The 13942-nt window shown below is 40.4% G+C and overlaps 1 protein-coding gene across 5 annotated transcripts in view; it reads right to left on the bottom strand.

Moving 5' to 3' along the window:
- The window catches only part of Oxnad1 (oxidoreductase NAD binding domain containing 1), a 67782-nt gene that overhangs the window by 45296 nt on the left and 8544 nt on the right, over positions 1 to 13942 (bottom strand). For all 5 annotated transcript variants that reach the window (XR_013343360.1, XM_026388603.2, XM_077796234.1 and 2 more), the window contains exon 5: positions 3946 to 4052. Coding sequence is in view for 4 of the 5 variants with exons in the window: in XM_026388603.2 (XP_026244388.2) it covers positions 3946 to 4052 (107 nt within the window). In the remaining variant the exon portion in view is untranslated. The remainder of the gene's footprint in view (positions 1 to 3945; positions 4053 to 13942) is intronic.

Here is a 13942-nt window from a genome sequence, read left to right as displayed (position 1 = left end):
TGTATAAGCAGAACTGAGAAAAGGGATCCAGGTGTGTAGTAAAGCAACACATTTGTGTCCAACTTTGACAATGCAGGCAGCTAAGTCCTATCCACAGAGGTGATCCCAGTGCTCAGCACACAGGGCATGCCAACCATAGTCAAATGATATTTATGAGATCCCAAACTCTAGTCCCCTGCTACAGCACTCAGAGCTCCTCACCCACCTGCCTACCGCAGACAGCACTGCAATGGGAGGTACAAAAACTAAGGGTATCTTGGTTCCTGCCCTCAACAAATTCATTCGAATGGGAAAGAAATCACAAAAATACAAGTAAGTGGGCTTTGATAAAATATTAAGGTAGGGAGACAGATCAGAGAAGGGGTAGTCAATACCACCAGGAGTGAAGGAATTGAGAGAAGAAGCCACTTAAACTGAGTCTTAGAACAAGTCAACAGAGGACAGAGGCTAGATAAAGAGCCAGGGAATGGACTTTCTTTGTGTAGTTGTGTGAAATTCAGCACTGCTGCATCCAGTTGTGTAGTTTGTATGCTGTCAACAACACAGTGACCCTACTCAAGGGTGGGGTAGTAGTCCCCAAAGTTGCTTTCTATCAAAGAAATTTATATCAGAACTAAAAGTCTTTTTGCTGCAAATATGCTTTGGCCTTGCTTCCTCTTGGGCATCCTCCTTTAGACAGCCCAGAACGAACTCATCACGGACAGTACCATCAGTAACGTCATTTGGCAGTGTGCACTCATTCACCTTCTGACTTGGCCTGCAGTTCTATAGGCAGAACCAACATCTTCCCTGCAGGAGAACTGGCCAAGTAACTAAGAATTGGAATCTGACCCCCTGGGTTTCACCAGCACAGATAATCTAGCTGACTGGGTGAAATACTAATTATTATGGTTTGAATATAACATGTCGTTCAAAAAGCTCATGTTTGGCAGTGCGGAAATGTTCAGAGGTAGAATGATTAGGAGAGCTATAACCTCAATGGTGAATTAATTCATCTGATGGATTGATAATCTGAATGGATTATTGTGTGGTAACTATAGGCAGACGGGACATTGCTGGAAGAACTGACATTGGGAATGTACCCTTTGAGATTATACCTTGTCCCTGGCTCCTAGAGTGAACAGTCACAGTCTCAGTCACTCTCTCTCTTGCTCTATTTGCTTCCTGCCTTTCATAAACTGAGCAGCTTTCCTCTGCCATGCCTTTCCACCACAACATTCTGCTTCACCTTGAGCCCAGAGCAACAGAGCTGGCTGACCATGGATTGAAACCTTTGAAACAGTTTTTCTTATCAGGTATTTTAGTTATAGTGATGATGAGCTGACTAGCATACTAACAAAAAATACCAAACTAATGAAGTTAATATTAGCCACTGTGCAAAAACACTTAGTATCCCAAACAGGAATACTATTGCTCCCTATTTAAAGATGTGAAAACCAAACCCCAGAGAAATGTGGAAAAGGCCCACATCAGACCTAGCAGGTAGGTAGTCTTCAATATGAACTGGGCAGTCTCCAGAACATGAGGCCATGATGCCTCCCTCAGGGGATGGATCCCATCCTCAGCAGTGCAGCCATTGAAGAAGACAGCAAGTGGAACAGGGCAATCAAGATCTTGCATGAGGACTGTTAGTGCCACACTTCAGCCCTGAGAGGGAGTGTCAATCTTTCCACAAATAGGAAAGAACAATGACAAGGTCAAGAGCAGAACTCACCAAGAAGGTACTTGCTAATAAGCAAGCTGTCAACCTACTAGTAAGTGGAGTCCAAGAGCTGTAGCCCTGCTCATAGGAAAGATATTTTTGAGATGGTTTCTCCTTTTGGCCTTTCTCTCTGGGTTGACTTGCTAGAACACAGTGCAGTGTAGGAAAAGTCCCCTTAGACTTCTCTCTGCTATGTGCTGAAGAAATCTACATGGGGATGTGTAGCTAGAGCTCAAATTGGTCATGGACAACATTTATTTATTTAAAGTTACTCCTGGAACCTCATTCTGAGAGTTTGGCAGGTGTCAGGAGCTGTCACTCAAAAATTCAGAGACGTGGGACAATGGCCCAATCTCTCATCCCAGAGATAAGCCCAACAGCAATCCTTTCTTCACCTCAAGCAGCTCTCCACTCTGATCACCACTGGCTGGGAGGCAGCCACATCCTAACTCCTCTCACTAATCCTTGCCTTCTCCAAAATGCCACATGGTGGTTACTACTAACCCGTTCATCTAAGAAAACCCCAGAACACAAACCAATCCTAGCAACAGCAAAGAACAGGTGGACAACACCAATCTATGTAAAATGGCCATTGTGTAATCATAAAGTCAAATACCAAAAAGAATTCATAACCCCAGATATATAATAAATCAACAGTAAGGGTGAAGTCTTTTAAAAGGGGAGGGTTTGAAGGCTAGACCCACAGCTGGGAGGAAAAGGGTCACTGCCAATAAACCAGTGATCACCATCCCCTGTGTGACTTCTGAAGTGAAAGTCTGAGACACACACTAAAACCAGTTCTAATGTCAGTGACCAAATCCATTCATTGGAATGGAATACCGACCCTGAATAATTTTCTCTTTGGAATCACAATAGGACCCCATTTCTATATATATGACTAGGGAATGATGACATTTTTCTTAGAGAACTGCAGTCTGCAAGAGCTAATGCACTTGCAGGCACACCATGGTGGAGCATTATAACCAAGGCTCAGGCTTTTTCTACGCAGGAGACTAGAGTCAGAGTCTTGGAATAATTCAGAGTTGAAGGCATGGAGACAATGCTGTGCACAGGACACAAACACTTCCACAGAAAGGAAATATGGAAAAACAGATCATTACAATTAAAGTTTTCACTTTTCAACGTAATAACTGCTAAACCATTTTTGAAGGGTAAATATGTTGCCCACCCCCAAAACTGCCAAAATGGATTTAATATGTATCACTGAACATGTGCAAAGATTGCAGTAAATTGCTTCACAAACGCAAATTATTGCAATCAGCATCTTGTTTTCTAGTTCTAAATTCAAAGGCAAACTATTAACACAAGACTGCTAACTCTTGCTATTATCACACTTGCTATTATCACACATCCTCCTCCTAACAAAACCACATCTCCAGATGGACTGCCAAAATTAGTCAAGTGACTCCTAAGAAATACTATGGAGATTGACATACCAGAAAACTCATTTAGAAATGAATGCTTTATTTAAATAAAGGACACACACACACCCAAACACACCTTTCCTAGGGAAATACAAGTTGCTTTATTTACAATTCAACTTGAATTGCAGCTCAGTGAGGCCATTCCAAGGAACAGTGGGACAGCTGGCCTGCTAGCTTGTCAGCATACTGATTAGTCCTCAGAGTGGAATGGAACAGACTTAAGATTTGTGTGTGAGCTGGGCCCGACTGGGGAATCCTGTGAGTAAATTAAGCAAAATATTTAAACTTAACCCAGGCAAGGTATGAGTAACACAGGAATTCAGTCAAGAGGATGGTTAGTTCTATGACATAACTGGTTATTCTTTTCAGACTGCTTGGTCAACTCTGTATTAGACATTTAAAAAAGACTTTTAAAAATTTACAAATCCCCAGCAACACAAAACTCAAGCAGATTAGATGACTGCAGTGTATTCTATTAGGATGCATTCCTGAGAACATAATACTCAGAGCTGTCAATTCCATGGACTAGAACTAGCTTCTTTGTTTGAAACTGGAAAACTCAAAGCGGTTTCCATTATATGATTGAGAGACAGGGCCACAGGGTCAATACTGAAGTGGGCTCAAGCTAAGAAAAGAATCAGATTCTCCATACTGGAAAAGGCACACCATGAACAGAAATAGCCTAGAATTCCTCTGTGGGAATGGGAACAGCTAGCCACAGAAGTCGAAAAGATAATCCCTTCAATCTGATGACACCTTCTTAAATATACACCCTTGGAAAAAAGAAAAGCCACTTACCACTGGCCAGCTTTAAAGGAAAAGTCTTTATCCGCAACAAGCAAGCGGAGGCTCTTCACTGAAGGCGACTCACTGGCAGCTCCACACACCTTAGCCGCTGCCACCACCTATGGCCAGAGATAAGCTGTGGCTTAGGTTAGCGTGTACACAGCCTAACGGGCAACCAGGGACTTTCTGAGAACTAAGATTTTTTGAAATCTACAAAGACACTGCTTTCAAAAATCATTCAACCAGGTAAAGTATACTTTGCTTTGGGTTTTCTGCCATCAAGTGAATAAATCTTAAATAACTTCTTTTTGAAAGACATATTAATCTTATTCTACCTACCAAAAAAAAAAAAAAAAAACATCTTTTAGTGTGATTGTTTAACCAGCATTTGTCTAATGAGTATATGTCACATGCCATGCACAAAGAGCACTGGGGATCAGAACCCATAAGCAACCCTGCCTAACCTCTAAATGCTCCATTACAACTGCACAAAATGAGGCCCACTGTTGCTCTGCAATGTGTAGAGTCCATGATGAACTAATTTCAGAAATTAAAGGCAAGCAATAAACACTCTCCCCTTTTCTAAGCAATTTTACAGAGTAACTGTGTGTTAAACCTTAATAGAAAAACTGGGTATATACTCATGTTTTTTTGTTTAGTTCTTCTAATTTATATATTATATTTTACAAAATAAATATTTTAAAATTTTACACATTTTAAGACCTTAAAAACAACAAGTGCAACAGAAAGAGCCCTTCTCTGCAATTAGCTCGAGTTTCTGGTTTCCAGAAAATAGTTAAAACTGACCAGCTCAAGAACTATGCAACCCTCAACTTCAAAATCTCTATTTGCTCATTCTTCATTCCATTTTGAATTTTTTTTTTCTCTTCCTCCTCTAAACATGCAATATCTTCAAAAGATAAAGAAAGACAATAAGACTCTTTTCTTCAACCTCCTACTTGGGTTCAACTCCACTTGTGGCAGCAAACCAAAGCAGCAGCAGTTGACCAAATGCAATCCCCTCCTTGGAAGGCAACCTTCACAGTTCCATCAAAGGGTGCTCTGGAAAACCATCAAGGTCAATGAACCTCCCAACCTAATTCTAGTTCATTTTGGCCCTTTTCTACAATAGGTCTACCAGGTCTAATCAAACCATCAGTGGGAGATCATTTTAAAAAATCCACTTGACAATTCTCATGTTGGATGGTCATCTCTCTCGCCACCTCTAAATATCTCCTAAAATATCTTCTTTCTTTCTCCTGAAAAATTCCTTGCCTCTCTTTCTGTATCATTGATGATCCTTTCTTCCTTGTCACTTGGAGACCAAGTCATGGTGATCTGATTTTCCATGACTGCCCCTCTACTAGCACTCACCTCTAAGAGCACAACCTAGTCCCACCTACCCCTCTGAAATACTGCTCTATCAGCAAACATCAGTCCTTTCCATCACATTCAATTTCCCTCTCTCTAGTACCTTCTTGTTTCATCAGACATGATATCAAATGCCACTGGCTTGTCCTAAGCATTCAGCAACAAAAGCAGCGGCAGAATATGACTCTTAACAGAAGGAACTCTGTAGTTACACTGCTTGGTATTTAATCCTGGTGCAGCTGTGTAACTGAGCAGCTTATAGTAACACCTATGCCTCACAGTGTTACTGTGAGGACTAAATAAGATAATACATGTAAAAGCCCTAATAAGTACTTAATGCAAGGTGGGCAGTGTTAAGTATTCTAATGATAATGTGTGAGTATTTGCTTTTATTATATATTATGCTTTATTAATATATGTGCCACTGCACATTCCCAAGGGGACCACTCACTTGGATGACAACTGTGCAGTGTGGTGGGCTTGTACCACACTTACATCCTATCAATTATTTTGCAAGTGCAAATTTATACGCCATACTGTCTTTAAGATATTTTAGAAATCTTGTCTTCCATTCCTTCCTCTACTGAGATGATTGGTTCTTCTTCACCCTACAGAAACTCCCCTTTTCCTTGATGTTTCTTAACCACAGGTAATCAGGCTTCTGTTTTCTTGTAACTTCCTCCCAGGTTAGTCAAGGTCTTCCTGCAAAAGCACAATGTTCAGTCTCAGTTCCAACCCTCCCTGATCTCTCTGAATCTAGTACTTTCCATCCTGAAACATGTTCCCTGCCTGGGCTAGATGACAGTGAACTCTTTAGGTCACTCCTGCCTCTCTGACCTGGTCCCCCTCCATTTTTATTTCTACTCCACACTTCAGTGGGAGCCTTCCCTAAAGGGCCTCACTCCTCTCCCTCTCCCACCTCCAGGCTGAGGCCCTCAGCAATCCCCAGGTCCTGCCAAACCCCTGCTGACTTCTCATCACCACTTTTCTGCCAATTCTAGGATCACATCTATACCCTCCAGGGTAACAATAGTCAATACCTGAGGAACCTTTATCTTGGATATATACCAGATGCTGTTAAATGTTTTATGCACATTCAGTTGATATGAATAATCATACTGCATCTCGAGACAATGTTGTTATCCTTCACCTTACAATGAGAAAACTGAAAGGTTCAATACTTGTTCAAGATCACTTAGCTAGGAACTGCTGAGTCAACATTCAAACCCATGTCAGTTGGCCCTTAATCAACTGGCAGCACTATCCCAACAGTATACCCAAGAACAGAATTAAATTCACCATATTCTTTGCTCAGTTCCAGACACGAGAATCTTGTGCTTAGAATGGGGATGCAGAGATGGAGAAGGTTTCTGCGGCACTCACAGAGCCCTGAAAAACCATACAGGATTTCAATTCTGGATCCCTCTTGGACTTGACATGGTCAAATCTATTTTCAAATGATATACAAACTTTGACTCTAGCATTCTGTCCCTAACACAAATAAGCTTCATGAATTCATTTCATCTTTTCTTTCCCCTGCCCACCCCTTCTGTCATAGCTGATAACTTCTTTCTTTTCACTTTAATTGCTATCTTGGCTTCCTTCTTGTGTTTCTCAAAGCAGCCAATTGGTGAATATGGATAAAATTCCAAATCAAGCTATTCCCCAGCTCAAAATTCACAAAGGGGCCGGGGTGTAGCTCAGTGGTACAGCACTTGTCCAGCACAGAAAAAACAAAAACCCAAAAACCTTCAACGGCTCTACCATACAACTAAACAAAAAACTGAAACTAAAAGGCCTAGGAACTCGTAACAGTTTAAGTTCCTTGAGCTCCTCCTTCAAAGGCACCTGACATCTGTCCACCTCCAAAACTCTTCCCGAGTTACTCACAGCATGTTCCATCAAGTCCTATCTACCCCTGCATGTCCTGCACAAATACTCTCCCCTTTCCTGAGGTCTTCCTTTTACACTCTACCTTCTCAATCCTCTCCCTACCAATACAATGTATTGCCTATCTTATTGTATTTAGCACATACTAAATTATAAATACAGACGAACATGTCTTTTCATCACAGATCACCAGCGTCCTGAATTAGGTACCGAATAGAATACATCTCTAAATCACCTCCTTAGATCAAACCCAGGGCCCAACATGTAGTAAGGCTCAGGAAATATCTACAGAATGAAAGAAAATTTAAAAGTCCCTTAAAATTTGTTTCCAAAACAAAGGTTGGAAGAAATTCAGGAGCATTTTGTTGCTTAAAAAGGGGTAGCTGGGCTAGGGATGTAGCTCAGTGGTACAGCACATGTGTTAGGCCCTGGGTTCAATCCCTAGCATGACAAGAAAAATAAAAAGGGTGGCAGGAAGGGGGTCAACACTACAGAGAATCCAGATTCATGTGGAAGAGGGCAAGGTCTGTATCAGAAGAACTGGTATCTTCCTCTGTTTGCTACACATTCTAAGTATCTAATTTCAAAGACAAGTAATGAGAATTATCACAAGTCTCTGTTCCTTCTCTTTTATGTTTATGAAAAAGAAATGTTATTTCAAAGATATTATTTTCTTTCAGTTTAATAATTTGTAAAAACATAGCCAAGAGCTAGATTATTTCATTTCTAACAGCTTAACTGGCATCTGTTGGATTCACAAAATGAGATATGCATAAGCTTTAAACACATCCACAAGAGCCACCTGGTGGCAAGGAAGACTATGTTATCCTGAATGTTAGCTGTGATATGTAAGAATGCTCCACAATAAAATGACAGACTATGTGAAATGAAATCACTAATCATTTCTCAACATCCAAAATTTAATGAAGGTACAAAAACTACACTGATTAAGGAATAGTTTCATTTAGATAGTGTCTAAGACCAAAACTCTTCCCAGATGCATTACAGCCTTTGGTATTAATATGAACAGTGATGTACATATTGCTATTCATCTTAATAATCTGAACAAAACTGTCATGATTGAAATACAAAATGCCTTGCACAATTCATAATCTTAAGACATGTCTCCCTCTCACAACTGTATTTTGTTTAATACAAATATATATATATATATATATATATATTATACACACACAAGTATTTCTAAAACTGAGGATTAAAAACATTAATGAAATCTTTTCAAAGGCCACATATTCATTCTGAAGTTAGTTCATACAATTAGGATCTGTAATTGTGGCTCTTATTATACACCACCCTTTTGCTTCTATTGAATAAGTAAAATATAATGGAGAAACTGTTTTAACATTGGTATTTGCTCTTATACTTAATGGATCGAAGGATTTCACAACTAAAACCTCAACTAGCCATGTCCTAAGTTAAAACACATGGCAGGAAATGAAGTTTTCCATAAAATAACATTTAGACTCTTCTACTGTTCAATAAAATAACAACACATTTGCCAACTTTCACTGTTACACATTTTTAATGCTCTGACTGAGTCGGCATCTAAAAGGAAATTCCATCACATTTATTTTTTAAAAGTTGGTTTTATGGAGGATATTTTGATGTTACTGCTCATGCAAAAGTCTCTGTACAGGAAACAGGTCTTTGGAAACCTGATTGCCTTCCCCTGTTCACTCCTGTTTAGCTGTTTTCTAGCTTAAATATTTAGAAACTTAAAACAAAGTTAGAGTTCAGAAAATTTCAGAATTGAGGGAAACTAATTATTGAGAACAGACATTATTTAAATGGTGGCAGAATACCAATCTGATTCATAGGACCCTGATTAAAAGGCAATTTTACTCAAGTGACTTACTCACAAAGACCACAAAATTCTCCATCATGTTGTAGTTCTTAAGTGGCTTATGTTAGTCAACATTGTGCCCTAGCATGAAGGGTAAACGGCCTTACTTCTCCAGAGGCTAACCTATCCACCTGGCCTCGCCTCATCTCTGCCTTCCTGAACCTTCACTCCAGCAACCAGCCACTCTTCTGCATCGCCCTCTCAGCTCTCCCCCAGACTACAAGTAAGCTCTAGCATCTCCCATCTCAGACATCAACAGCAGCAGAAAACACGTAGAGATGAAAGCTACTATGTGCCAGGCACTTCACATATTCAATTTTCACAACAACTCTGGAAGTAAGCTCTTATTATCCCCACTTTACAGAGGCACAAACTGAGGTCCTAGAGCCAGTGAGCGGCAAAGATCTGAATCCAGGAACTTGTTTTGCTGCTTCTCAAACCTAACAAAGAAAAACAAGTCTTTCACCCAGCTATCACACCCCATTTCTCTGCTCCCAATCATCAAAACCCTTCAAGAGTTATATATGTTTCTGTCTCCACCTTCTTAACTCCCATTCTCTCCCCAATGCAAACCAGCCATGCTCTCACTCTCAACAGCGTACTAAGGCCAGTCATTCTGACCACTCACTCCCCATTCTGGCAAATCAGGTGATGACCTTCCAGCAGAACTTAGCAGAGCTGAGCACTCCCTCCTTAAAACACTGTCCTGGCTTCAGCAACACTGCTGATTTCCCTCCTGCCTGGCTTCCCCCTCCTCCATCAACTTTGCTGGTCCTTGCTATTTTCTGTGGCCTCTAATTACCGATATAGCCAATGCTGAGTCCCAGGCCCTCTTCCTCTCTATATGGCTTAGACTATTTCCAGCGGTGAACTCCAAATTCATATATACAACTGCCTATTTGAGTTTCCATTTCAAAATTAACATTCAATACATAACCATTTTTTCCTCTCAAATGTTCTCCCTTGTTATGAAAACTTTTAAACATATATAGAAGCAGTAAAAATAGTATAATGCACCTCCATGAACTAATGGCCCAGAATCAATAGTTATGAACTGATAAAAAAAACTCTGTTAATCTTATGTCATTTGTAACTCCACCTGCTTCTCCCCACCCCACATTATACCCAAACTGAGCTCCTTCCCTTCTCCAACCATGTTGTTCTCCATTATGTGAATATTTGCCACCATCGTCACATTATCTCCCCAGATTATTCAAATCCCAAAACCTAGAAATCACCTTGGTTTCTCCTTCTCTAACAGCCACCCACCCCCTGTGTGAATCCCACTGGCGGTACCTCTCCTGTTCTCCAACCTACCACCACCACCACCACCAGCATCTCTCCTGAGATTATGTCAATAGCTTCCATCCCGGCGTCAAAGCCCAACAAAAACCCAACACTCAACCAAGCTAATAAATTACTCTTTAACAATGAAATAAAATTCTTTCTCACTTAACACCTTCTACTGTGCTCAGAATAAAATCCCAAGTCCCTATCCAAGCCCACAGTGATTTGTAGATAGGTCCTGCATACCTCTTATCCTCTCATATACCTACTCTGCTCTGAACTTGCCTAGCTTATTCCTGCCTCAAAACTGTGGCATCTGCCAGGAATGCTATGCACATGGCTGGCTCTTTTCCTTCTTCAAGTCTCAGCTCAAATGTTAAGCACAGATTTAAAATGGTAACTCTGCTCTGGGCCACTCTTGCCTCCCATAATCCTGTTTTATTTCCTTCATAGTGTATATCACGTGACATTCTTTGGGGTATTCACACCACAACAAAGCTCCTCTAACAGCAAGGACCTTGGCTGCCTCATGCACTATTATAACCCCAGTACCCTGAACAGTGCTGGGCATGTCAGGCACTCAATACATGTTGGCTGAATTTAAAATAAAAATTCATTTTACTTGATTAGGTCCCTTAGGGAAAAGAGTTTTACCTCTTAAATTTGCTTCATTTACTGAACAAAAATGTGTCAGTGAAAAGCACTGCCACTACATTTTAGAGACTTCCCAGTTTGGGACATAAGCAGCAGTAGTTCAGGCAAATTTTGCTTTCCATAGCTTCTATTTGTAGAACGACAGACTATATATGCACTATCAGTTCATCTCAAGATGAATATTACCACCATTCCTGCTTCAGAAAGTGACTCATCAGGCAGTACAGGTAATCAGCTACAGTGGGATTAATGCTTGCTTATTCTACCCAATGAAACAAGCACTGAGTGTCTACAGCACGTCAGCACTGTGTAAGATAATGTGGTTACAGAGCTACTAAGCTATGCCTTTCCCCGAGGAGCCTCTATTTCCTTTGTGGGCTCCAACTCAGTGACCTGTACACTGCTAAGAGCCACAGGCCAGCTGCCAAAGGGACAGACCGTCTATCCTTCCCTGGAAGTTCACAAGAGCTTATGGCCCAGCCTGCCCACAGCTCCTACAACTACTTTAGATGCTAGGTGCCCAAGGTCCCTCTCTACCACCCTCTGCTTTGTCACTGAGGACACTGTGGTGAGGCTAGGAGTACCAAGCACTGCTTGTCACAGCTAGTTAATCTTCAAAAGGTTCTTTGACCATCAAGCTCTGATAATCAAAGCAAATTAGGTATAAAACTACTGAAAAAAAGTATTAAAGAGATGTGCCCCTTCTTCACAGAGGACCATAGAATCTCCTCAAAATACATGAGTGATGACGAGCAGAAAATTGTAAAGGTTAAGGTCAGGACATAATCCATTCTCCTGCTAGGCAGCCCCTCCCACTCAAACCCCCACTTGAGCAAAACCACAAGTCAAGCACTGGAAGACCAGCACTGGGAACCATAGGATCCTCAAAAGCCCCCACCCCAGGAACCTGGCCCTTTGGCTTTACTGACTATTCACTGTACCTCAAACTCTCCCTTTTCTTACGCCCAGTAATATGCTGCTCAACAAAACTCTGCCCCGCTTTTTTGTTGTAAGAAGAGCTGATTTGATTAACAAAGATCTGAGTTCAAGAGCCGAGTTCTCCTCTTCCTTGAAGAAGTTCTTTAAACTCAGGCCAACAATACAATTTAAGATGGGACAGTTCTGAGAGTAAAAGGCAGTACTACTAATAATTACTCCTGGAATAAAAGGCATAAACCAACACTATCTCAGACAAATTAGAAAACAGGATAATCCTATCTAAATAGCCGAGTCTTAATTCCCTCACCTGTGAAACAGGAATAAAGACCCCTACACCTGTCAGGGTGGTTGTGACAAGCCAAGTATCAACCTACTATATAATTAAATGCTTTGAAAATCAAAAGGCAACAATACACTAAGGCTTTGTAGAATATGAAAAGGGCTTCTAAAAGCAAACTGATGGTTGCAATAAAATTGGTTTTTCCAAAATCAATTAGGTGCACAAAGTCATTTCTTCAGACCAAAGCACCACTAAAATCTGAGCACAGGGATCTGTATCATTTTCAATGCCTGGCCCCTAGCTCAGTATCTGGCATATTTCCAAACAAATGCATAAAAACTTTAAAAATTGTTTTCATTGCTAAACTCTCCCAAATTGATAATAGCATACACCTTACTCAGTGGCCAATACTCTGCAGTCGCCAAATACAGTGACTCCTCTAGTAAAATGTTAGCCTTACCTGAACAATTCTTACAATATTTACAATATTTCTACTCTTATAATTATCTTCTTTACATTTCTAACGTTACCCAGACTGCTTATTCTTTGGTCTGTAAGGGGAAAAAAAAATGTGAACTTCAATACAATCAAATGTCCTTCAATTCAGAGTCTAGCTTTCTATATCAGCATGACTTCAGACTGGTTACATTTAGAGTCTCAAATAAGAAGCACTAATATCACAAATTGTAATTCCCCAGATTTTCCATAGGGAACACAATGTCCAATGCTGAAAGAATATTTCTTAGCAAATGACTGCTCCAATCTTTAGTCACTCTCAGAGTGAAAACAGGATCTTCTGACCTAGAAATTCTATGCTGGAGCTTTCCTTTGGCCCTGGGAGAAGCTATAAGACATCTCCTGAGCAAGGTTTCCTCTTCTGTAAAATGTGGATGGCTTCCTATCCTTAGGCTACTTCGTGGGCTTGAGGTGAAGAACATATGGACCTGTGGGAGTTTTGTGAAGTACAACTGCATTAAAGGCAAGCTCTGTTACGACCCAAGGTCTGTTCATGTCAAGAAGCCCAGCTCTCTGGCTAGGAATGTCTTGAGGAGGTGGACCTAGCTTTCCCCCCAATTCCTCTCATCTCCTCCCAATTCTCAGTCTATTTAGAAGAATGGAAATTAGAAACAAAAGAGAAGAGGAACTGCCATTGGAAAAATCCTTCTCCAAAGTAGTTACTTGATTAGAATTTTAATCCTATAATTTTCGGATATCTGAGCACCAAAATTTTCAACTTTTCAATCAAACTATTAGAATTCACATGAATTTTCTTTGTCCTAAACTTCCAAAATCACCCCTCCCCCAAAGTCCCAATAATTTTGTCCTATAAAATTCTAAAATGACTACTCTAATTCAGGGACTGGCAACCATTACATATAGGTCAACTTTGTTTGGGAAATCATGTTTTATTAGAACTGTCACACCAAATTGTGTACATATCACAGATGTTTTCACATTATAAAGATAGTTTGGTAGTTGTTGTACTTGCGATTTTATGTTATCCAATAGAGTATAGTCAAACTTTGCCAACTTTTTCTTAATTCACATGAGAATTAGTGCTAGTAGTTGTAAATGAAACAATACAGACCATAAAGCCTAAAATATTTGCCATCTGATCCTTAAAAAGTTTGGCAACACTTCTCTAATTTATCTACCTCAAAACTGACAGGTAAGAGCACAGTCCAAGCCTCTCAACCAGTTTTCTTCACACTGACAGACTTTTC

The sequence above is a fragment of the Urocitellus parryii genome, chromosome 3 (genome assembly GCF_045843805.1).
Source record: "Urocitellus parryii isolate mUroPar1 chromosome 3, mUroPar1.hap1, whole genome shotgun sequence".
NCBI classification, from domain to species: Eukaryota; Metazoa; Chordata; class Mammalia; order Rodentia; family Sciuridae; genus Urocitellus; species Urocitellus parryii.
This window is presented reverse-complemented; position numbering and strand designations above follow the sequence as displayed.